General features: G+C 36.0%; 1 protein-coding gene across 1 annotated transcript in view; it reads right to left on the bottom strand.

Annotated features, from left to right (window-relative positions):
* Nucleotides 1-1,946: 1,946 nt before the first annotated feature.
* Nucleotides 1,947-10,815, bottom strand: part of SPRED1 (sprouty related EVH1 domain containing 1) — a 120,041-nt gene continuing 111,172 nt past the window's right edge. Inside the window, exons 6-7 of the mRNA XM_006087505.3 lie at nt 9,535-9,636; nt 1,947-6,986 (exon numbers count right to left, since the gene is read on the bottom strand). Of these exons, the coding sequence (XP_006087567.1) occupies nt 6,348-6,986; nt 9,535-9,636 (741 nt within the window). The 3' untranslated portion in view covers nt 1,947-6,347. The remainder of the gene's footprint in view (nt 6,987-9,534; nt 9,637-10,815) is intronic.

The raw sequence follows: 10,815 nt of genomic DNA, 5'->3' as shown, positions 1-10,815 counted from the left end.
GAGGGCGCAGGCCAGGCTGAGGGGAACCCTCCTCCCCTGTGCACGAATCTGTGCACCGGGCCTCTAGTATTCCTATAACTGAGGAAAGGAGGGAAGAAAATATAGAGGGCACAAAAAGAGGTTTATGTTAGTAATATACTTAAGTAATATATTTAAGATCTTCTGTATCCCATTTCAAAAGTAAAAGATATAAATAAATAGCTTGCAATTTTGAAATGCAAAATTAAGAAGCAATGGGGACAAAAGCTACAGAGGTCTCCTTAAGTTTCACTGTCCAGAAAGAATTATTTCAGTATTAGAAATTCTGGAATTCTTTCTGTCCAACCTCTTTCCTAATTGCACACAGCCTGTAGGTTACTACAAATTATTTCCAGGTTAAAATTAAGTTTGGGGGAGGAGGGGACACTAACCTAATCATTCTGACACATGTGCAAATGGAACTTTGGTTCAAAGGCAGGCTTTGTGGGATAACTGATGTACAAGCGGCTGGCCCTTTGAAAACAAACAGGACAGAAGACAGAAGACTCATTTGAGAGCATTTCCCCCCTACTATCTCAAGAGGAAGTACCAATGCTTGGGTGAAAAAGAATCCCTCTGACTCAAAGTCTTTAGCAAAATACCAATTGGGCAAGATGAACAATACCACAAAAAAAAAAAAAAGAAAAAAATATATATATAAAATGTCTTTAGTGCTTTCTATTGGATCAGCATACAACTGATACATATTGAAGCATCATCCCAATTTTATGGATCTCCACGTGCCATATGATGGATAGTGCATAACCTAGTAAGATAGATAAAAAGCGAACCCAGAAATGAAACAAATGTGACTGGAAATTAAGAAAGTATTCCCTTAAAAAATTGCATTTGAACAAAACAATGCTTATTCTATAAAAGTAACCTTTGTAACAAAAGGCAAAATGCACTGTGACTAAAATATGACTTTGGAGTAAGCAAATTTCAAATCCTGGTGCCTCTAAAGAGATTTTCGGAATATTTATTAACCTCTTGAAACCTAAATCTCCTCTTTAGTAAAATGAAGATAATACAATATAGGGTTATTTGAGGATTGAAAGTGATCATTTAAAATACATTAACAAAAATAAAGATTGCTAGACAAAACACCATTTCACCTATGTTTTGCAGTTAGACTTTTATTATGAATTATGTTTTTGAACATCATTTCAAGGGTCTGAAACTGCAAATTTAGAGCAGCTAATTTAAATGAGTTGACTCCAGATCTCATATTACTATCGACTTTTTTCAAAGGACCACTGTGTACATGATACTTAACTGATGACCAAGCAGGAACCCTAGTTTCAATTTCTCTGATGTGAAGACCATCCTACTTACTTGTGGGTATTAACTTGAGGGGAAGACTATAAAGCAAATTTCTGAAAAACCTGTAAATAAGCACATGAGATTACATTTCGTAATTCATGGTTAAAGGTATAAACAGTTAATTTTTGATTTCAAACAAATCCAACTGTATTATAGTAAGCTAATGGTTATTTTGGTGTTGAAATACACTATGATTTTAAGTAATATCCCAATAATTTTTCATTTAGATTATTGGCTATCTTTGTTTATATTACAAGTTAAGCCAAATTTTGAAACTTACTAGGAGACACACAAAAAGAATTGGTAGCCGTCTTGGGTTAAACATGTCTCACCTACCAGTTAAGGTGGTTAATCTAGACTTAGCTGTAACGTATTCCCCAACCAATAAATATAATGTACAGTATTAGGTAACAGACTGTAAAAAATCTGGATACAATCAAGGGTGAATATGTAAGTCATTAAGATGAACTATATTTTAATTCTCAGTTAAAAATATACCTTACAAAATTATTATCAAAAGCTTCCATTTCTACTATTGCTTCCTCCTCTCATAATTATTATTTCTTACGTGAGTTTGTTATCCTCTAGAAGAGTAAGAAAAAGTCTTTTTATATTTCATGATAGGTTTAATCAGGTAATGAAAACAAATTATTTGATATCATCTGATATGTCCAATTACATGGGTATGATGTAACAAAAACAGTTACAAACTTATATATGCATATTTACATTATATACCCAAAACTACCAAGCTAGTCAACTATATCTAAGGAGATACATTATGACATGAGTTAAACAATACTTCAATGCTTATTAGAAAGAATGCAGTCAAGCTTTTAATGGAAGTAATATACAAGTGAGGCACTTCTGAGGTCAAGAATAGAAAGCAAATGACACTACATACTGGTAATGTTCACAAAAATCTATGTGTATCTTTAATACATAAGATTTTCGACTAGATTATTTTTGAAAATTTTCAAAACTAGCAACTTATGCAATTTACGGAGCTTCCAGAAACAATGGCTAACATCAGTGAATCAAAGCATATGAAAGGTTTATAACCACCTGGCTGCTAGCAAACAGTACCTTAATACCTTAAAGCCCTTGTTTTTGGTTTATATAAATCACTCCAGGTTGTGATTTCTTTTTTGTTTTGATTTCCTGCAAAATATCTCATGGTGGTTTACAGACCAAAAAATGTTTAAGTACACAACAATGCAAGTTTCCAGTAATTTCTCTTATACTTAGAAATGTAATTCTGGAGGTCAAATTAAGAACAAGATATTTAGTGAAGAATCTGTTTTTCAGGTAACTAAGGTTTCAAAGTTTTTAGAAAAATGTTACACTTGCTTAATGCATCTTTGGGCTAAAATTAAAAACCCACTCTTAAATACATAGTCTAAAGTGTAATCACAAGACTAAAAACAAATTTCAATATAAGAAACACCCTTCAGATTCTTTAAATATAGAGGAAAATACTTTTCTGTATTTGGGAGACTTGTATGGATATTAAGAAACATCTTTGTGGTGTTCAATTAAATGGGGGTTGGAGTTGAGGATGGGGAAGAAAAATAAAAGAAAAAGCAAGACTTACCTAAGATATCAGATGGCACTATAACAAGAATTAAAAGTGCATTTGTATTACTTCAAAAGTTCATATTAGGCACTGCTGAATAACCAATGAAAATAGGTAATTTCAAGTTTTCCCCTGCCCCAGCATCCCAGAGACATAAACACATACTCCCTCTAAAGTTGTCTTAATGTAATTGATGTTTATTTTTTTTAAAAATTCTCCCTGACTAGCAATGGGAGGAAAAATAAGAATACCATTTGGTAATGGCTTTAGAAAGTTAAAAGAATTGGTTCTATAAATGCTTCGGCACATCCATTAATTAAAATTGATTGCCAGTTCCAAATATCAATAAAATATTTTAATTCAGGATATATGAGGAAAAAGTGCTTAAAATCTTTCAGCAACCAACAAGACACATTAGGTAAAATATTCCTTTTATAGTCTGAGATATAGATCTTACTCCTGCTTTCTCCGCTTGGCCGTGACCACCACTCAAATAGCCCTTTACAGGTAATAGTGACGAACCCTGTCAGACCCCAATTGCTACCTCACGGTTCTGGCCTATAAATCATCCAGTAGGTGGTGCTGAAGTTCCACACCTCATTATTTCTTCAGAAACCTAGAGATTCCCTCACTAGCCCCCCACCTTCAAGGCAGGAGAAAAATCATTTCCGAATTATCAGGTCTGAACACAACACACCATCAGACCAAAGTCTTTCTTGTCATGCCATCTAGATGATTTCATTTTCCATATTTACTATTACATAAGCAGTTCTGTTTAGCCATTTGCTTAAACTACCAGATTAAAAACAGAGAAAGGTTTTAGAAAAGCCAGCTGGCAGTGCAGTGCCAAATCTGTATGCAGAACGAGAAAATGTCCCTGAACATACCTATACACGTTAGAGCAAGAAATTTAAACCACCCTTTATTTTTCACATACGAATTCTAATTTACTCAAGAGAAACTTTCCACATAGGGATTCAGATAACATGTTACTAGTTTTCTAGACCAATTTAGAAACTGGGTGTGTTAACTATAAAGATCCAAGGTGAAATAAAACCATTTTATCACCATCGTTTTTAATGAAGAAACTTGTTTAAAATTGTAAAGGAAAAAAATGGGGATGGGACGGCAAAATCTTAGCAGCAAAGTGGTTAAAACAATTTGAAAATATTAATGCACAAACATTAAAATATTAAAGCATATATGTTGCATATAAAATACAGTACAGAACCAGGAGTTGCACTATACTGATTAGTGCTTAACAGAAGAAATGATTATATTTGTTCTCCCCAGAAATATATACACAGTCCATTTCCACAGATTTTCCTATATAGCCAGCAAGTTATTTTCTTCAGTTATTCACACCTTGCTCAAACCTGAATTATAAACTCCACACTTACAAATATGAAAATTTATTCATAAGGAAAATCAATATTTCCATTCCATCAGTAAGAAGTAATTTTGAAAGTTAACAGTCTATTCTAGGTAACCGAGTTTAGCTGAAAACTTCAGGGATGAAGATCATCTGGTGCAACAGCGTCCAAATATATAAACAGTAAAAATAAGACTTAAAACTGCTGCGACAGTGTCACGTTTGGATTTAGTTCATCCAATTGATTTTTAGTACAAAACTAGAAATAACCTCTTCTTCATAACATCTATAGTTATCAATATATTTTTCTTCTTTTCAATGTGAAATAATACTTCAAGATGATCTATATACACAATGTTGTCAGTTCAAGCTGTCATATAAATATAAATGCTTTCTTAAAAAAAGTATTTTACAGACAGATAGTGTTATATACATTGTTCAGTTTGATCTGGGGCAAAAGAAGACAGCTAACACAAGCTTAAGTGTGAACGTAAAAAGAATGAAACATAAATGACATTTAAAAACGTGCATAGAAAATGAGCTTCAAATGGTAGTGTGATTTTAATGTTTATCACTTCTGAAACTTCAAGCCATTAAAAAGAAAGGCACGCTTCTCAACTTGATCCCTCTAAGGGAATGTTCTTAAAGAACCCTTACTTGATTAGAGTTTAAATGTAACAGTTAAAAAAAAAAAAGAAGACAATTTGATCCCAAAGTACTTTAAATAATTTGTTGGAACGCTTATCCAACTACTTTGTAAATAAAACATCCAGTGATACAATGCTCTGCAAAAGAAATAAATTTTTATGTACAAAGTATTTCATTCACAATGTTGGATTAAATACTTTCCTGGGATAGTTTAGCACATACTTTAACATAAAATAATTTTGCTTTTGGCTGGTTTAAATAAAATAAAATGCAACTGAAAAAAGCTACTGGTATTATGTGAATAATGAGCACTGAGGATTAAGCTAAAAAAATTAGTAACACAGCTGAACGAATTCTGGGTTAGCAGAATGATAAACGGAGATCTTAGGAGGAAACTTTTACACTAACCATCCAGTTACACTTCTTTGTCTTGTGACATATTTGTAAATGCAATATAATTTTTTGAAGGAGGAAACTCTGAAAGAAAACAACTTGCTGGTTGAATACCACAAAAAACAAAACAACAACCCCCAAAACCTCTTTTTTTTCTATGTTTACACAATCTCTTTTTATATAAAAATAAGTGTTACGTTCCCATCAGAACATTAGACGATTATATCTGTGCTTTAAAAAAAAGTTGGTCACTCAAGGCTATTAGAATATTTTAAAGAATTTTAGATTACCAGAATGTACAGATAGAACTCAACATAAACCGTAGCCAACAGGAAACAAAGATGGAAATATCAAATCATTCACATGGAATAAAAATGTTATATTAATTAGATGAGTAAAATATGCAAAATATAATGGAATGTGACCGTAGATATATGTACATCTACTTCAGAACTAGGAAGGGGAAGAAAAGTTTAATGTCATAATTCGTACCTTGTATTTAGTTAAATATAAACATTTGTTATTTATACATAAAACTGCTTTCAAAAAACAATAAATGATTTAGGTGCACTTGTTTAACTTCTTATAATTTCCAAGTGTTAACTTTTCTTAGATTGAAATCAGCTGTTCCCTAGTGCACTTTTAGTTCATGTCCTAATGAATTCAAACCTTTAAAAGTCCCATCACCTAATGCATAAATATACAAAAATGCCAAAAATTAATCCCTTTTAGTCAGATCATATTTTATGATCCCTTTTTATAGCCAATAACCAGAAATGGTTTCCTTTTGCAAATACACTTTACAACCTGTAACAAAACGTGCCATGCACTCAAGGGAAAAGTTAGGCATGGCTGGCATTTGTGAAATGCCAAGAACTGACGAGTGCTGCTTCCTCCACGCGTGGCCCCTATGACACCAGGCAAGATTTCATGTTGCTTGCCGAAAGCTTCTGCAAATCCAAGTTAGCTAGTGCCTGGAAACAAAGATTTTAAACTCATTTTGGCCCTAGATCCTTTTCATCCAGCAGCCTTATGTTTCCCACCACAACACCCACATGCCTCCCCACAACGATGGCACATTCTCAAAGGGACGTAGCAGCACATACATGGTACAATGAAAGAAAGAGCTACCAGGGCTAACCATCGTAGGCAGAACTTGTCATCGCTAGTGTCACATGAACAGGGATCAGAAAAGTCTCCCTCTGAGTCTGACATACAATGATACAGCATGCTCTCGGCACAGAGCATGCAACTAACTTGATAGATGCATCTTTTAATAGGGTCTGGAGCATCCTGGCACTTCCCCCTGCCGTTTTCTTCATGATTAAACCTTTCCTGGCAGTATACGCAGCGAGAACGCTCACCATCTTCTTTTCTTCGTTTTGACTTCTTAAATTTTAATGAGGAAGGCTGTGTCTTAAATACCACAGAGTCTTTGAATGAACTTAACTTAGTCTCATCCCCACAAGAGTACAGGTAGTCTGATTTTTTACTGTCTGGTTTAGAAAACTGAATATTGGAGTCAGTATCATCTCTCTCCAAGTCATTTTTCCACATGTCAGGATGCCTGTAGTCCGCATAGCGACGGATTAAGATATCTCGAGGGTTTATTCTGACAATCTCATCCTCATCTTGAAAGCTGACGTGTCGAGGGACCTACAAAAGGAAGAGATGAAAACTGCAATAAGGACTGTAAACATGAATTTTATGTGTCAACTTTGCTAGGTCATGGTGCCCAGATATTTGGTCAAACATTACTCTCAATGTTTAAGTACAGATGTTTCTTGGATGAGATTCACATTTAAATTGGTGGACAATGAAGAGTGAAGATCAGCCTCCATGATATAGGTGAACCTCATCCAATCAGCTGAAGGCCTTAATGGAACAGACTGATTGCAACTCTTCCCTGCTTCTCAAGCCCGACAGCTTACCCTGCAGGGTTTGGAGATGTACCTCCACTATCACATGTGCCAATTCCTTAAAAGAAACCTCTATATATACACGTCTTATTGGTTCTGTTTCTCTGGAGAACCGTGACTCATCTATTGGTACCGAGAAGTGGGTTGCTGTAACAAATACCTAAAATGTGGCAATGGCTTTGAAACTGGGTAATAGACAGGCCAAAAAGTTTTGAGGTGCACGTAATAAAAAACCTAGATAGCCTTGAACTTTAAACATAATACTGGATAGTGAAAGGAAGTGGTAAAAAAAAGGGGGGAAAGAATTGTATTCTAGTGTTTTGTGGAAGGCAGAACTTATAAGCATGCTCTGAAGAAAGCACTAAAGGTGTGGCCCTGGCCAGGCTGGATAGGTAGGCTGGAGCATTGTCCCATACACCAAAAGGTTGTGGGTTCGATCCCATCTGGGTGCAATGGATGTCTCTCTCTCTTTCAAAATCAATAAACATATCCTCGGGTGTGGATAAAAAAGAAGAAAATACCAAAGGTGTGGCTAGATAATCATAGGATAAAGAGGTTATGGTGTGACTCATAGATCCTATCAACCATCTCAGCTGAAATGCTGCCAGGTTGGATCTAAGGGGACAGAGTTGAGAGGAAATGAATCAAGGTTGTCAAAGTAATAGCATTTACAGGACTGGCAAACAGAGCTATCTGGCTGGGAACATGCATTATCTTTTAAGGGAAGAACTGGAAATGTTGGGGCTGTCGCCTCAGTTCAATAGGATGGGGCCACTTCCTCAGTTCCCGTGGGCCAGGAAGCCCAGGGTCAGGGCCACCCCCCTGAAGGAAAAAAAAAAAAATCAAGCCAAAGAGGATTGTTTCTGAGCCGTAAAAATCTAATGAAATTTGTGCTCTGCTAAGTTTTGGACTTGTTTAAGAAACCCATGACTCCTTTCTTCTTTCCAGTTTCTCCCTTTTGGAATGGAAATATCGATTCTGTGCCTTTCCCACAATCACAGTTTGAAGCAGGTAACTGCTCAGGCTTCTCAGGTCCCCAGATAGAAAGGTAGTTTGTCTCAGGATGAATCATATTTTGTCTCACCCCACTCTTGATTTAGATGAAACTTAGATGAGACTTGGGACTGAGTGTTGATGCTGGAAAGGGTTAAATTTGGGGGCTGCTGTGATGGAGTGAATTTTTGCGTGTGAGAAAGGCATGAATTTAGGGGACCAGACGGGTAGAATGTTATGGGCTGAACCATGTCCTCTCCAAATTCATGAGTTGAGGCACCAACTTCCACTATCTCAGAAAGTCACTATATTTAGATACAGGGACTTTAAAAAGGTCATTAAGTTCAAATAAGGCCCTTAGAGTGAACCTTAATCCATCCAATTTGACTGGCGTACTTTTAAGAGGAAATTGGACACAGAGAGAGACACCGGGATATGCATGAAAGAGCAAAGACCTGTGAGGACACACCAAGAAAGTGGCCACTTGCAAGCCAAGGAGAGAGGTCCCTGAAGAAACCAAATTGCTAACACTTTGACCTTGGACTTCAGTTTCCAGACTCATAAGAAAATAAGTTCTTGTTGTTCCAGCCATCTAGTCTGTTGTACTTTGTTATGATAGCCCTAGTAAACTAATACAAAGACATATACTTTTTAAAGCTTGGCTATGTAGGTCTCTGAAAATAACTTAAAATGCACCACACCACATACATATACATATACATATGCAAATGCAAATGCATATGCATATGCATACAACTTCCCTCACCCCTCCTTCTGGGTAGACTGTCTCCTTGAGGCCAAGGAGCAAAGTAAATCTTCTGGAGATAAATCATACAAGGTCTAAATCAAAATGATCCTTTTATTTACCCATTCAGATGGGCTTCTAGAAGTTGCATTTGTATCTCCTGGCCCCAGTCCCTGTACACAGCGACTAGTCTACAAGTAAGCACCTGACCCAGGTTGGGGCAAACTTCTATTCCCCAGATATTTGGTACTGGGACTAAAAAAAATTCCAGGTCTGGGCTAAAGGTGAAGTCCATTAAATTAACTCTGTATAATTCTTATTGGTTCTATCTGGTGATAAATACACTGTTGATATCCCCCAGACTCACACTAGAAATTTGGATAGAATTTATGTATTAGGGTTTACAAGCACTTATGTAGCAAACTTATACACTAAATTTTTTCCCCTAGTACAATTCAACTATATAGAGAATTAGAAGGACTAGAAAACTTCACTTATATGTTCGTTAGTTATAGTCCCTATCAGAAGATAAACTAAGATAACTTACCTTATTTTGGGACTTTAGGCCTCCACATTCCTTGGATATTTGTCGCTGTGCATATTCTATGCTTCTGCCCTGAATGTCTAGGCTTGGATGAGTGAACGTTATCTAAAATACAAACAATTTCTACTTAAACGACAATTCCAAAATTTCATAATTTATTAGTAGTTAAGCTTTTCAAAATGTTGAGTCATCCTATTTATTATATAAAATTAGGTCTTTCCTTATGCATTTAAAATTTAAATTAAAAAGTAATACAGAATTCTGATTTCTGGTTCTACATGTAAGCACTTTAAAGTTGCCACTCTGTCCTAAGAAGGAAAAACTGAATAGAAAAAAAAAATCAACACTTCTTGGGTCTGTAAGACAGAGAAGGACATAAGGCAAACCACTGCTTCCAAGACTGGAGAGACAGAACAACAGAGCAGACTCATGAGTGATCAATGCCATGGAAACCAGTGCTGGGGTAGGAAAAGCTGAACTGTAATTGATGAACTGCTGGAAGCTCACAGTGGATAATGCTGAGATTCACCTGCAGGAGCTCCACCAGGTCCCCACGGTAAATATCAGAAAAGTCCCAAACGCTTTCAGCAGGAAGAGGGGAAAAAGAACCGTTTTGAAATTAGGGAGCACACTGTTTTTAACAGAGTCTGCCCCCAGGAGAAATTAGTTAACCAGAGCCTGACCTGCCAGGTGTCATCAGAACCTATCTGACCACACCATCCACCCTAAGCACAGAAGAAAAAAGCTGAGAAATACTTGTGAAGTTCACAGTCCAGAGGCATGCCTCAGACTAAAAGACAGAACAAATCATAGGGCTATAAGAATGCTTCCTCTCCCTACACACTTTACCACTATATTACTAAAGGCCTATTTACAAGCATTTTACCCAGTACATTATGTGGAGCTATAAAAAAACACACACCTAAAACAAACAAAAACACACACAAACATACGAAAGGCACAAACAAACAAAAAACAAACAAAAACAACAAAAACGCATAATTTGATGAGATAGAATAAGCATCAGAACCAGATATGACAGGGATGTTGGAAATGGCAGACCAGGAATTAAAACAACTATCATTATTACGCTAAGCGTTCTAATGGATAACGTAAACAGCATGCAAGAACAAATGAGTAATGAAAGCAGAGATGGCACTCCTAAGAACGACATCATAATGCTAGAGATTAAAAAGAGCTAGACACTATGAGCAATGAAGAGTGGCCTTTGATGAGCTTATTAGAGAGGTGAGGATCTGCGAGCTTAGAATATCTCATACCTAC

This window comes from Myotis lucifugus, unplaced genomic scaffold, assembly GCF_000147115.1.
Source record: "Myotis lucifugus unplaced genomic scaffold, Myoluc2.0 scaffold_38, whole genome shotgun sequence".
In the NCBI taxonomy this organism is placed as follows: domain Eukaryota; kingdom Metazoa; phylum Chordata; class Mammalia; order Chiroptera; family Vespertilionidae; genus Myotis; species Myotis lucifugus.
Note: the sequence above shows the minus strand (reverse complement) of the source record. Positions and strands in the feature narration are given on the sequence as shown.